Source organism: Taudactylus pleione, unplaced genomic scaffold, assembly GCF_031769625.1.
Source record: "Taudactylus pleione unplaced genomic scaffold, aTauple2 ptg000644l, whole genome shotgun sequence".
NCBI classification, from domain to species: Eukaryota; Metazoa; Chordata; class Amphibia; order Anura; family Myobatrachidae; genus Taudactylus; species Taudactylus pleione.
The window spans coordinates 579,358-594,667 of NW_028285046.1; the positions used below are offsets into that span (position 1 = coordinate 579,358).

At 49.8% G+C, this 15,310-nt stretch overlaps 1 protein-coding gene across 7 annotated transcripts in view; it reads right to left on the reverse strand.

The window, feature by feature from the left end:
• Positions 1–305: 305 nt before the first annotated feature.
• PGLS (6-phosphogluconolactonase) overlaps positions 306–15,310 on the reverse strand; it is a 78,957-nt gene continuing 63,952 nt past the window's right edge. For all 7 annotated transcript variants that reach the window (XM_088455130.1, XM_088455124.1, XM_088455126.1 and 4 more), the window contains exon 6: positions 306–1,061. In XM_088455130.1, coding sequence (XP_088311256.1) covers positions 924–1,061 — 138 coding nt within the window. In that variant the 3' untranslated portion in view covers positions 306–923. The remainder of the gene's footprint in view (positions 1,062–15,310) is intronic.

The following is a 15,310-nucleotide window of genomic DNA, read 5'->3' on the forward strand; positions in this document are numbered from 1 at the left end:
TCCAGGTGTCTTTGTGGCCTTCGCCTTCTGGGATTATAGCGGCACTCCGTTGGTTCTAGCGCAGTTGTACTGTTGTTGTTATTATTATGGATATCAATGTAACCTACGAATGCTCTGCCTCTTATGTGTATGGAAACTGTTCACTTGGAGTTAATACAAAGTGTAGTGTGCACATAAATGATTTAAGGCATTAGTCCAAGGGGACAAGTTGTTATGCATTTGTTATACCATATCACATATGTCCTTGTTTTAATGTATGCAGTGTCGTATTGATTACAAAACACTTCTTGAAATTATTATTTTATTTTTGTTCATTCATGTGATACGTTCAGAATGTGCAAATCTTTTAAACGTTTTGGATCATCTAACATGGAGGAGCAGATCCTAGCGGGAGGCAGATGTGAGAGGGGGACAGATTTTGAAGGGTACAGTGGGCAGAGTCAAGAATATAGAGGGTGGGGATATACTGGGCAGATCTGCAAGCTTGATGTTCTGCCCATGATGTTGTCTTCAGTTCTGTGTGCCGATCGGTTTGGGGATCTGGCTATGGTTTTGTGGATTCATCTCTGGATACCCATCTTTATTTTCATGGTCCTCCGTCTTGGTTCCGATTCCAGCTCAGTCTGTGGCTAAGGTGACTGTCTATGTATCCGTGGCTTTTGTTCAAGTTCAGTCTTTGGTCCAGAAAGTCACTGTGCCCATATACATTAGTATGTTCAGAACAACCACTACATGTAGCTTTTTTTGTTAAGTGTCTCTTCATCCCATTGGCGGTCTTGTCCTTGGCTTGACTATGACCTGTAGCTCTGCTCTGTCCGGCTCTCTGCTTCTGCCTGTGGCCCTGGTTGACCCAAGGATGAGGTGTGGGGAGCTCCGGACTCTGGTTCTGAACCCACTCCGGATGCTGTGCTCTTGGAGAGACATTACAGGACAGAGTGTTTCTCTACAGGACAAGTCAAATCCCGAGCAGCAGATTCATCAAGGAACCAGAGCAATTTACCATTCACTGGGGAGACCCGAGCAGCTGGCAATGGATCGGACTCCTCCACTTGGAGGATACGCTGGAAGACACATGAGGTAAGTATATTTATATGCACATCACAAAAAAGTAAAAAAGGTGCAATAATAATAATATACCAATAATAGCACTGTTAATAAATATATATATATATATATATATATATATATATTTTATTTTATTTATTTTTTATTTTTATTTTATCATTATTCATTTATTTATTTTTTGGTGGACCTCATTAAGCATTTACCTGAGGTCTAGCATTCTCCCATCTTCAATTTGGTAGGTTCTGTGATGCCTAGGACAGGACTGCGGATGCTCCCCCTGCTTCTTCTACCACTTGCCTGTTTCAAACGGAATCGGTATGAATGACCGCCGGACCTATGTCCAGCGGTTCAAATCCCGACACCGGAAGACCGGCTGCAGTGAAGATGCCGATAAGTAAACTAACTATACTCAACCCTCCCTTAGGATTGCCTAACCCTAACCTCCCCCCCAAAATCTAACCCTCCCAGGGGGGAACCTAACCCTAACCTCCCCCCGGGGGTGCCTAACCCCCCCCCTTCCCCTAGCTTAACCCTAAGATCCCCCCTGTCCGCGGGCGCCGCCCGGCTTACCATCGTTCGGTATGCCGGGCTCCCGGCGTAGGGATAACGATAGGCGTCGAGATTTCAACACCTATTATTAGTCCCCTGTTGGGATTGCACAGTCGGGAAGCTGGCGGTCTGCATTTCGACCGTCGGCTTCCTGACTGCATACCGTTTCAAACAGGCTGTGGGGTTATGAAAACCCCTGCACAGTAAATGTCACATTCATAGGAATAGGAGTTCACAAAGGAGGAGCTTTAACATTTTGCTGCTTATATGCAAAAAGTTCCATCTCTGAAAACTGCTGAATCAGAGGAAATAAAGGACTATCCTTTGATGCTCACAAAAAACATTAAACACTCTGGGGCTGATGCAGAGTCAAGTCGGTCCTGTAGACGCATCTTGCATGCTTTTATACTGTGCATGCTACGCAGCCCAGCGTACACATCTACAGGCGATGCAGAGACATATTCATTGCAATCTCATCTCCACTAGCAGCTGAAGGGGAGTAGCTGGGTGGTAACGATTAGTTTGCACGCAGCTAATGTCTAGCCAGGGCATATCAGCGGAATTGTGGTTTATGCAGATAAGTACATATACAGTGATAGGTCTATTTTAAGATTGATCTATTGCAGAGCCGTAAATAGACTTTTTGGTGCTCTGTGCCAGAAATAGCATTGGCGCCCCCCCCATTTTTCAAATAGGGGCATAACGCACCCAAACAAGGGGAATAGCCTCATGGGGAAGGGCCAGGGAAGAGACAGGGGAGGCCAGGAAATGCTGGGGATGAAATAAGAGGAAGCTACAAGTGAGAATAATAATAAATAAAAAATTGACAGGCCCAAACAGCGCCCCCATAGCATAGGCCGCAATACCCTAGTTACGGCCCAGATCTATTGTACCAAGGACAGAGCCAGTGCAAGTGTGGCTGTAAAAAGTATATGGATAGGGGTGGTGCGGTCACATGGATGCGTACTACTCAGCAATGGGCAAATATCCGTATTTACTTCTACGCACACAATTTCATCCAGCTTGTGTGCATCAGTCACCGTATATAGCCAGCACAGGAGAAGATCCTGGGGAAAACCTCTCAAATCCTAAATAAAGTATTATGGTTGCTAAAGCATAGAACAACCTCAGTCATGAAGGAATTAAACCGAGCACCTAGGTTAAAGCCTAGATTGCTCTACATGCAGTAAATACGTTACCCTATCCAAAATCACCAAAGCATTATTTTAATTGGATAAATGTGTAGTTGGTAGACATGAGGAAGCTTAAAAATTAATATTAGAAGTAAGAAAATAAATTAATATAATACCATTATATGCTGTACCCAGACTGACTAGTCCTGGAGGTATATTTACTTAGCAGTGGCAATTCATAGTGGTATCTAATAGGGCAATAAAATGAAAAACCAGGAGTGTTTTCCTTTTAAATCCAGTCGCCAGACGTGTCTATCCATAATTCCTCTTGTCCATCTAAAAATAAGAGTTATGGTAGACTTACCTTTGTTAACGCTTTTTCGTCGAAGTCCACGGGATCCACAGGGATGCCATGGGGTTAATGTGGTTTTAGTGATCCAGGCACCAAACAGTTAAGCTTTTAGTTCTCAGGATGCCTAAGATACCCTGCCTCTGGCCACAGGCATTCAGTTTTGTAAACCAGCCCAAGGAAGGAGAAGGAAGAACAATCGTACACCAGAAACACTCATAGAAAAGAGGGAATCTGTGACCGAAAGAAAAATTACCTAAAGCAGCCAGGAGCGTCAGGGTGGGTGACCTGTGGACCTCAAAGAAAAAGAGTTAACAAAGCCAAGTCTCCCATAACTCTTATTTTCTTGTTCAGGGTTCATAGGGATACCATGGGTATGTCCTAAAGCAGTTCACCTAAGGGTGGGGACACTCCTGAGCAAAAAGGAAAACTCGCTGCCCAAAGGAAGCACCCTGAGAGGCAAAAGTATCAAAAGCGTAGAACCTAAGATAAGTGTGGACAGAAGACCACGCGGCTGCCTTGCACAATTGCTTAGGAAATGCACCATGACGAAACGCCCACGATGGTCCCACAGACCGGGAAGAATGTGCTGTTGCCATGTTTGGAACAGGGAGATCAGCCTGCGTGTAAGCCTGAGAGATAGTCATACATAACCATCGAGCCAGAGTTTGTATGTTAGCTGGCCATCCTCGTTTGTGAAAACCATATAACACAAAAAGAGCGTCTGATTTTCGAAAAGAGTCGGCACGATCCACATAGATACGTTGAGCACAAACCACATCCAGGGAGGCTTCACCTACAGAAAGGTCTGAAGACTGGAAAGCTGGAACCACAATCTCTGCATTCACATGAAAACGGGACACTACCTTAGAAGGTAACCCACTCATGTATGGAGAACAGCTCTATCCTGGTGAAAAATCAGAAAGGGAAGCCACAAGAGAGCGATGCCAAAGCAGAGACTCTGCGTGCAAAAGAGATAGCGAGGAGAAAAATTGTCTTCGCTGTCAACCATTTCAAATCTACTGAGCCCAGACGTTCAAATGGGGGAACTTGCAGCCCTTTGAGAACCAAGGAAAAATCCCACGGTGACACCGATGGGATAAGGGTGGCTGAACTCGGAGGACACCCTGTAAAAAAGTTCTAACATGCGGCAAAGAATCAATACTTTGCAGAAACCTGTACTCTCATGGTGGCCAGATGGAGACCGAGGTCTAATCCAGCCTGGAGAAAAGAAAGTACCTGGGAAACCCTAAAAACCTTAGGGTCAAACTTTCTGTAGGAACAGTATTGACCAAAAGAATGCCAAACTCTGTAATAGATGCGGGCAGAGGAAGGTTTTCATGACCTAAGCATCGTTCACAGAGCTGGAGAAACCTTTGGCTCTTAAAATGGAAGACTCAAAAGCCACGTCGTCAAAGACAGACGGGGTAAGTCCGGATGTAGGCAGGGACCCTGTGCTAACAGATCCGGCCATAGAGGAAGAGGAAACGGAATGTCTATGGATAGATTCTGTATGTCGGTGAACCAATGGTGTCTGGGCCAAGCAGGAGCCACTAGTATCACTGTTCCGCCTTCCTGCTTGAATTTCCTGAGGACCCTTGGGAGGAGGGAAATCGGAGGAAAGAGATACCACAGCTTGAAGTCCCACCTCACTGCTAGTGCGTCTACGAACGCGGCTGAGGGGTCTCTGATCCAGGACCCATACCTGGGGACCTTGTGATTGTGACATGAAGCTATTAGGTCTATGTCTGGTAGGCCCCATTTGTTCACAAGGTCTTGAAAAAACCCCGGGTGGAGAGCAAACTCACCTGCCTGTATGTCCCGATGACTTAGGAAATCCGCTTCCCAGTTGAGGACTCCCGGGATGAATATTGCCAAGATAGCCGGAAGATGACGTTTTGCCCAGATTAGAATGTTTGTCACTTCCCTTATGGCTGTGTGACTTTGCGTGCCTCCTTGATGCTTGAGACAGGCTACTGTGGTCGCGTTGTCGGACTGGATCTGGAACGGCCTGCCTTGGAGCAGGTCCTGTGCCATGATAAGTGCTTTGTATACTGCTCGAAGCTCCAGAATGTTTATGGGTAGATGACTTTACTGATTTGTCCATCTTCTCTGAAAGGTGTGGCCGGTCACTGCCCTTCATCCGCAAAGACTGCAGTCTGTGGTGAGAAGCACCCAATTTGGAATCAAGAATGTGTGACCTTTGTCCAGATGATCCTTTTTTAGCCACGAGAGAGAGACGAACCTCCGGAGTAAGAAGGATCCTCTGGGACTGTATTAGATTATACTGTTCATTCCAACATGAGAGAATCAATTGCTGCAGAGGCCTGGAGTGGAACTGAGCATATTGCACCATGTCGAAGGTGGATACCATTGACCCCAAGATCTGCATCGCTGATAGAATGTATACCCTTTGATTGCGTAGCAATTTGCGTACTCGCAATGATGGGGCCGCAATCTTGTCATCTGGCAGAAACACCCCTTGTGCCTGAGAATCCAAAAGTGCCCCCACATGTACCATCCGATGTGTTGGAGAACGAGGATTTCTTCCAATTTATGATGCAGCCATGCGTCTGTAGGCAGGCAATGGTCAGTTGGAGATGGTGTTGTAAAACAGCTGGAGACTGTGCCAATATCAGAAGGTTGTCCAGGTATGGAAGTATTCTGATTACCTGACGCCTGAGGTAGGTCGTCATAACTGTCATTATTTTGAAGACCCGATGGGCCGTTGATAGACCAAAGGGCAGTGCCTGAAATTGGTAATGTTGTTGCAGGACAGCAAACTGTAGAAATTGTTGGTGGGATGGAATAGGTACATGCAGATATGCATCCTGAATGTCCAAGGAAGCCATAAAATCCCCAGGTTCCATTACCAAAATAATTGATCCAAGAGTCTCCATACGGAACTTGGGTACACGGATAAACTTGTTGAGGATTTCCAGATTTAGAATAAGTTGATGAGACCCATTTGGTTTCTGAACCAAAAATAGATTGGAATAATAACCCCTTCCTTGTTTAACCACAGGAACCGGAATTATCACCCCTGCCCGCAGCAGGGAGTAAATGGCCTCCTGGAGGGCCATGGCCTTGATAGAATCTGATGGGGGAGTTGTGCAAAAAAAATTCTGGGGAGGACACCTCCAGAAAGAGAAGGCATACCCGATAGACCACTTCTCGGACCCAGGTGTCTGTTGTTGGTTGATGCCAGTAGTTGCAATTGAAGAAGTCAGCCTCCCACCCTGGGATCCCCCAGGAGAACGTCCGCGCCATCATGGAGAGGGTTTGTAGTCCGGCTTAGAAGCTGGGCGTCTGGCCAGCCAGGAACTCTTAGTTTGCGGCTTGGTAGTCCCGCGAGAACTAGACGGTCTGGATGAAGACTGTCCTTTTGCTCGGCCCGGAGGATGAAAGGGCCGAAAAGAAGACTGCCTAGACTTTAATGTAGCTGTTGATGGCAGACCTGCAGATTTAGAAGCTGCCAGAGTAGCCACTATCTTATCTAATTCTGCCCCAAAAAGTATATTTAAAAAAAAAAACACATTCCAGAGCCTTCTTTGACCCCCATATCTGCTTTCCAGGACCTTAACCAAAGGGCTCTACGAGCCACAACCGAGGCTACCGATGGTTTAGAAGCTAAGAGCTCAGCATCTATTGCAGCTTCTCCCAAACAGGAGGCCGATTCCCATATGTTGGAGATATATATGTCAGCTGTTCTCTAGTAGCATTCTGTTGAGTATCTTCCAATGCCCCCGTCCATTCTTCAACAGCTTTGGATACTCAAGCCCCAGCCATAGTTGGTTGAGTAACAGCTCCAGACATTGAAAAATATGAGATATGGTAAGAACTTACCCTTGTTATCTCTATTTCTACGAAGTCCATAGGGTCCCACAGGATACCTTGGGGTATAGGCGAGGGCGGCAGACATCCAGGCACCACAGAGTTAAATTTTCAGCCTCCCAGGATGCACTGGGGTACCTCTCCTATAGCCCGCCCCCGAGCCTCAGGCCACTCAGTTTCGTAACAAGCCATAGGCCGGAGCAGGAGCAAAAAAGAGAGAGAAGACAGTCTGGAACACACAAGAATCACATTCTCACCAGAAGGAGACGGAGAAACCGGTGACCAGATCAAAGCCCATCTGCAGTACAGGTGCGACAGGGCGGGAGTCCTGTGGAACCCTATGGACTTCGTAGAAATAGAGATAACAAGGGTAAGTTCTTACCATATCTCATATTTTCTACTTCAGGGTCCATAGGGTATCCACAGGATACCTTGGGGATGTCCCAAAGCAGTATCCTTTAAGGGTGGGGACGCTCCTGTGCTGTAAGGAGAATCCGCCGCCGAAAGGAAGCATCCTGAGAGGCGAAGGTATCAAAAGCATAATACCTTACAAAAATATGGACAGATGACCACGTGGCTGCCAATCACCGCTGAGGCGCCACATCGAGCTGCCCACGAAGGACCCACAGACCTAGTGGAAGAGCTTTAATAGAGGATGGAACAGGAAGACCTGTGAATCCATCCTGCCAAAGTTAGCGTAGTGGCAGGCTAACCCTTTTTATGGAAACCAGAAAGGACAAAACCGAGAGTCTGATGTCCTAAATGGACTGGTACGGTCAACTTAAATTCTTAGCGCCGGTACCACAGCCAAATAGGCCTCACCAGCAGAACAGGACTGGGGAAGTAAAGGCAAGCACTGCCCTGTTCCTAGGAAAGATGAGAAAAAGGGAGGTCTACATGACAGAGCCTCCCATTCTGAGATCCTACTGGCCAAATTAAGAGCCAGAAGGAATACAGTCCTAGCCGTAAGCCATTTGAAATCCACTGAGCCCAGTGGATCAAATGGCTGTCCTTAGAGAGCCCTAAGGACCACAGCCAAATCCCAAGGAGCCACAGGTGGAACAAAGGGATGCTGAATATAACGTACACCCTGCACAAAGGTGCGGACATCAGGAAGAGTAGCAATCCTACACTGAAACCATACTAACAGGGCAGAAACCTGCACCTTCAGGTAAGCAAGGCGAAGACCGTTATCTAAGCCCACCTGTAGGAAAGCCAACCTCTGGATATCCGAAATACCCGAGGAGCCTAGCCTCTAGGGCGACACCTGAAAGAAAGTATACCATACCCAATGGTAAATTCTTGCAGATAAAAACTTCCGAGCTCTTAGCATGGACAGAGCCCCTGTTAACTATAGAGCTGGAAAAACTCCTAGACCTTAAGAGGGCAGTCTCCACCGCCACACAGTCAAGGACAGACAACCCAGGTCTGGGTATCAGCCAGGATCCTGAGACAACAGGTCTGGGCGTAGAGGCAACAGCTTCGGAGTGTTAACTGAGAGGCTCCGAATATCTGAGTAATAGTGCCATCTGGCCTACGCTGGAGCTATCAGCAGGAGCGTGCCTCCTTCTTGCTATTACTGGAGGAAGAAGGGATAACGGAGGGACGAGGTACACAACTTGGAAGGTCCACTGGACCTACCTACGTCTATCAGAAGAGTCTCATCTCTGAAAGGCTCCACTTGTTCACCAGAAGATTGAACACCTCCTGATAAAGAGGACATTTCCCTGAATGCACGTCTTGACGGCTGAGAAAGCCTGCTTTCCATCTGAGGATTCCTGAATGAACACTGCCGATGACGGCAGGGATATAGCCTTCCACCCAAGCCAGAATTCGGGACACCACTGTTAGTGTCGCCTGACTTCGGGAACCTCCTAGGTGGTTTACATAAGCCATCATGATGGCGTTGTCAGACTGTACCTGCACGGTACTTCCGTGGAGGACCTGTCCTGCATGCTGGAGAACCTTGAATACTGCTCAGAGTTCTCAGATGTTTAAGGGAAGCGCAAAAACTACTGGTGTCCACCTGCCCTGGAACAAGTGTGGACCCATCACTGCTTCCCAGCCATGGATACTTGCGTCCATCGTCAGAAGGACCCTGTTCGCAATCCCAAAGGGGGTGCCCCTTGTTTAGGTGAGCTTTCTGCAGCCACCAGGCCAGAGAGAGACAAACCTCCGGGGAAAGCCTATTGACTTTATCCTATGGGGCAACCCATCCCATCCGGAGAGGAGCAAGTTCTTTAGAGTGAAGCTGGGTACTCTCCACCATGTCGAACAGCGACATCCTGGAACCCAGGAACCACATTGCCAAGTGAATAGACACTTGGCGACTCTGCAGGCAACTGCGTACCTTTGCCTGTAATGCAGAGATCTTTTCCTCAATCACAAAGATCCTCAGATGTTGGGATATGGAGCATCCTCTGTGAAGAATCAGAGAGAACCATTTCCAGTTTATCAGTCAGCCCTAACGTAGCAACACAGATATTGTCCGTTGCATATGGCACTGAAGTATCTCTGGAGACCGTGGTAACAACAGGAGGTCACTCGGATAGGGTAACAAGCGGACCCCCTGCATCCGCAGGTGGGCTGCCATAACTACCATGACCCTGGTAAACCGTGAGGCGCAGAGGCCAGACCAAGGGGCAATGCCAGAAACTGGAAATGCTTATCGACCACTGCAAACCTGAGGAAAACACTGGTGTGCTAAGAAAAGAGGGATATTCAGGTAGTCACCCTAAATATATCCAACGACACCACAAAATTCCCAGGCTCCATTGGATGATGGAATGCAGGGTCCCCCTCCCGAACCGAGGAACCCTTAAGAATTTGTTGAAGGATTCGAGGTTGAGAATGTCCTGGTAAGACCCATTGGGTGTCTGTACCAGAAAGAGGATGGAGTAATACCTCATTCCCCTTTGGGGCAACGGAATAGGTACTATAACTCCTGCCTGGAGCATAGAGTGTAACACCCTCAAAAATTACAGGGCCTTGTCCTGAATTGACAGAAGACCTGTAACGAAAAACCGTCTGGGAGGCTTTTACCGGGAGGAGACGACATACCTTCAAGAAAATACTTCTCTTACCCCAGTGTCCGTGGTGGTCAGACACCAGCACTGGGCGAACTGGAGAAGCCGGCCTCCAACTCTGGGGGCTCCCGAGAAGAGGCCCGTCCCATGAGGCTGAAGGCTTATAGTCCAACTTGGGAGTAGGACGTCTTGTACTCCAAGCCTGTTCTTATGGCTGAGCATATTTCCTGGCTACTGACTGTCTTGGAAAGCTGTATTTTAGACTTACCCTGGCCTCACAGGGCCGAAAAGACAAAGCCCCAGACCCTGATGGGACTGTAGCCGATGGCAGACACGCAGACGTAGCTGCTGCCTGCAGGGCCACAAATGCGTCCAGACGAGGGCCAAACAGGACTTGTCCCGGAAAAGGCAAAGCATTCCAAATGGAATCTGCGTCCGCTTTCCAAGAGCGCAACCACAGGGAGCGGCAAGCCGCTACTGCTGCCGAGGAGATTCTGGAAAGGAGTAGGCTATACGTAAGACCGTCTCATTATGAACATGGCAAAGTCTCTGAGAATTTGCCACTATCCACCTGCTCTGCTGGAGAGTCAGTGTGCAGAGATCCAGTTACCTACTCAGTGTTCCATGGCTCTGGCCCCCCAGCACCTGGCCATAGCCGGCCTGGAAGCCCCTCCAGAAAGGGAATATTGGATTTTAGATATATTTGCACCTTGCAATCTGGAACCTCCTTCAAAGAGGACCTGGAGGGCATGGGCAACGTAGCACTCCTCACTAGGCATGTAACATGAGAATCTACCCGTAAAGGTAACTCCCATTCGGAAATGTAATTATCCGCAAAAGGGGTATGCAAAAGGTCAACCGTTTTTTGAGGCTGGAACCGCTTACCCGGATTTTCCACGCCTCCTCTAAATGATCCACCTGACCAGATAGAGGAATTACAGTGGCAACACCCTTATCCTTAAAGAAGGCATATTTGGATTTAGCCACGGGGGATATGTAATAACCAAAGCCGCACGGACTGCCCTTAGAAGGCCAAGGTATATAGACTTTAGACCCAGACTACGCCTCCTTTGCACTAAGGGGCTCGTGTCTGAAAAAGTCAATAATGTCACCGTCATCAGACGTCATGTCTTTACCCGTCTGAGACCCTAAAGGCCGTCAGGTGCTATACCATTTGGACAATAAATTCACCCACACAGGCTCCTGCGAGACCTGGGGGGGCGAAAAACAGGATACACTGGGGTACCATCAACTGTCCAGGGACCCCTGCATGTGATGAGACCACCACAGGCTGCGATAACCCCTATGGGGAAACGCAGAGGGCGTTGCCCACAAAGGCTGTAAGCATCTTAGCCAGCCGAAGGCGGTCCCTTTTTTTTTTTTTGTGCAGGCACAGTGACAGAAAATATGAGATATGGTAAGAACTTACCCTTGTTATCTCTATTTCTACGAAGTCCATAGGGTTCCACAGGATACCTTGGGGTATAGGTGTGACGTCAGTCGCAGGGCACCAAAGAGTTAAGCTTCAGCCTCCCAGGATGCACTAGGTCCCCCTCCTATACCCCGCCCCCGGGCCAAGGCACCTCAGTTAGTTACCAAGCCATAGGCCGGAGGAGGAGAAGGAAGAGAGAGAACAAAGATCTGGACACATACAAGAATCACATTCTCACCAGAGGGAGACGGAAAACCGGTGACCAGAGCAAAGCCCATCTGCAGCACAGGTGCGACAGGGCGGGAGTCCTGTGGAACCCTATGGACTTCGTAGAAATAGAGATAACAAGGGTAAGTTCTTACCATATCTCATATTTTCTACTTCAGGGTCCATAGGGTATCCACAGGATACCTTGGGGATGTCCCAAAGCAGTATCCTTTAAGGGTGGGGACGCTCCTGTGCAGAAAGGAGAATCCGCCGCCCGAAGGAAGCATCCTGAGAGGCGAAGGTGTCAAACCTGTAATACCTCACGAAGGTATGGACAGAAGACCACGTAGCAGCCTTGCAGATCTGAACTGCCGAGGCACCACGTCGAGCTGCCCACGAAGGACCCACAGACCTAGTGGAATGAGCCTTCAGAGAAGGAGGGACCGGTAGGCCTTCATGAAGATAAGCTTCAGAAATAGCCATACGGATCCAGGCTGCCAAAGTTTGCTTTGAAGCAGGCCAACCCTTTTTACAGAAGCCATAGAGGACAACAAAGCGTCCGACTTCCTAAACGAAGAAGTGCGGTCAACATAAGTCCTTAAGGCCCGCACAACATCCAAAGAGGCCTCACCCACGGAAAGACCCGGTGAGTTAAAGGCCAGAACAACTATTTCCTCGTTAACATGAAACTGGGAAACAACTTTGGGAAGAAACTCGGGCCGAGTGCGGAGCACTGCCCTGTTCCCATGAAAAACCAAGAAAGGGGGTCTACAAGAAAGAGCCCCTAACTCAGAAACACGTCTGGCCGAAGCAACGGCCAGAAGGAAAACAGTCTTAGCTGTTAGCCATTTAATATCCACTGAGCCCAGTGGTTCAAACGGCGGTCCTTGGAGAGCCCTCAGGACCACAGCCAAATCCCAAGGCGCCACAGGTGGAACAAAGGGCGGCTGAATACGGAGAACACCTTGCATAAAGGTGCGCACATCCGGGATTGTAGCAATCCTACGGTGAAACCAGACAGATAGGGCCGAAACCTGTACCTTCAAAGAAGCAAGGCGAAGCCCATGATCTAGTCCCGCTTGCAGGAAGGCGAGAATCCGAGACAGACGAAACTCCCGCGGTGCATAACCTCTCGGTCGACACCACTGGAAGAACGTATGCCACACGCGATGGTATATCCTCGCGGAAGACGGTTTCCGAGCTCGTAACATGGTACGCACCACAGAGCTGGAAAACCCCCGAGACCTCAGCATGGCCGTCTCAACAGCCACGCCGTCAAAGACAGCCGAGTCAGGACCGGGTGAAGACAAGGACCCTGAGACAGAAGGTCCGGTCGTAGCGGCAACCGCAGAGGACTGTCCACGGACAGACCCTGAAGGTCTGAGAACCAGTGCCGTCTGGGCCACGCGGGAGCTATCAACAGGAGCGTCCCTCCTTCCTGTTTGAATTTCCGGATTACCCGTGGAAGAAGGGAGACCGGAGGGAACAGGTATGCGAACCTGAACGTCCACCGGACGGACAGAGCATCCACCAGAGACGCCCCTTCGTCTCTTGTGCGAGACCCGTACACCGGCAACTTGTTGTTGTGCCGGGACGCCATGAGGTCGATTTCTGGAAGACCCCACCTGTCCACCAGTGTTTGAAAAACGTCCGGGTGCAGGGACCATTCCCCTGGATGAACGTCCTGGCGACTTAGAAAGTCCGCCTCCCAATTTAGCACTCCCGGGATGAAGACCGCTGATATGGCCGGAAGATTGCGCTCCGCCCAAACCAGGATCCGAGAGACCTCTACGAGAGCCGCCCGACTGCGAGTTCCTCCTTGCCTGTTTATGTAGGCCACGGTGGTAGCATTGTCCGACTGGACCTGCACCGGGTGACCCTGGAGAAACCGCTGTGCCTGCAGGAGAGCATTGAAGACCGCACGGAGTTCCAAGATATTTATTGGAAGCTCCGCTTCTGTCGGCGTCCACCTGCCCTGGAACAAGTGTGGACCCGAAACTGCTCCCCAGCCCCGAAGACTGGCGTCCGTTGTCAACAGGACCCAATTTGGAACCCAGAACGGACGTCCCTTGTTGAGGTGGGTCGTCTTTAACCACCACACAAGGGACAGGTGAACCTCCGGGGTGAGCACAATCGTCTGGAACTTCAGAGACTGAGGCAGCCCGTTCCACTTGGACAGGATCAGGTGCTGCAGAGGTCTGGAGTGAAACAGGGCGTATTCCACCATGTCGAACACCGACACCATGGAGCCCAGTAACCTCATCGCCGAGTGTAAGGACACCCGGCGGCTGTGCAGACAACTGCGCACCCTTGACTGTAAAGCAGAGATCTTGTCCTCCGTTACGAAGATCCTTTGCTGTCCCGAGTCCAATAAGGCTCCAAGATGCAGAATCCTCCGAGACGGGATTAGAGTGGACTTCTGCCAGTTGATTAGCCAGCCGTGCCGTTGCAGCAGTGCAATGGTCAGGTCCAAGTGGTGTAACAGGAGCTCTGGAGATCCTGCCACCAATAACAGGTCGTCCAAGTACGGCAACATGCGGACTCCTTGCAGCCGCAGAGAAGCCGCCATGACCGCCATCACCTTGGTGAAAACACGTGGTGCTGTCGCCAGGCCAAAAGGTAACGCCCGAAACTGGAAGTGGTCGCTGCGGATTGCAAACCGAAGGAACTCTTGATGGCGCAAAAGAATAGGGACATGCAGGTAAGCGTCCTGTATGTCCAATGACACCATGTAGTCCCCAGGTTCCAGCGCCAGAATGATGGACCGTAGGGTCTCCATCCAAAACTTCGGGACCCGCAAAGACTTGTTGAGTGCTTTGAGGTTGAGAATCGGACGATATGACCCATTGGGTTTCTGTACCAAAAATAGATTTGAATAGAAACCCTGGCCCCTCTGGGAGAATGGAACAGGCACTATAACTCCAGCCTGGAGCATAGTGTGCAATACCTTCCGCAGCTCCGTAGCCTTGTTCCGGTCTGATGGTAGACCCGTGGTGAAGAATCGAGCCGGGGGTCTGTGCCGGAAGGAGAGGGCATACCCGTGGGAGACCACCTCCAGAACACAAGTGTCTGTCGTAGTGAACGACCAACACCGGGAGAACTGCAGCAGGCGGCCTCCCACCCTGGGATCCCCCAAGGGGAGACCCGGACCGTCAGGCCGCAGGCTTGTCATCTGGCTTGGGGGCCGGACGTCTGGTACTCCATGCCTGTTTCCGGGGCTTGACCGATTTCTTAGGGCCAGCCTGTCGAGGAAACGACTGTGGTTTGGGCCTGCCCTGGGCCCTAGATGACCGAAAGGACGATGGTCCAGAACCAGAAGGAGCAGCGGCCGACGGGAGACAAGCAGATTTGGCTGCCGCCAGCGTGGCCACAATCTTATCCAGATCCGGACCGAAGAGAACTTCTCCGGTAAACGGCAACGCTTCCAGACCTTTCTTGGAATCTGCGTCCGCCTTCCAGGATCGCAGCCACAAGGTGTGACGAGCAGCTACCGCTGCTGAAGAAATTCTAGACACCAGAGTACTAATGTCTAGAGCCGCCTCGTTGATGTAGGTGGCCGAATCACGGAGATTGCCAATCAACTCCGCCTGTTCGGCCGGACAGTCGGATTCAAAAGAAGCCTCTAATGAATCCGCCCAGCGCTCCATTGCTCTGGCAACCCAGCAAATGGCCATAGCCGGCCGTGCTGCCCCCCCTGCAAGGGAATAAGCGGACT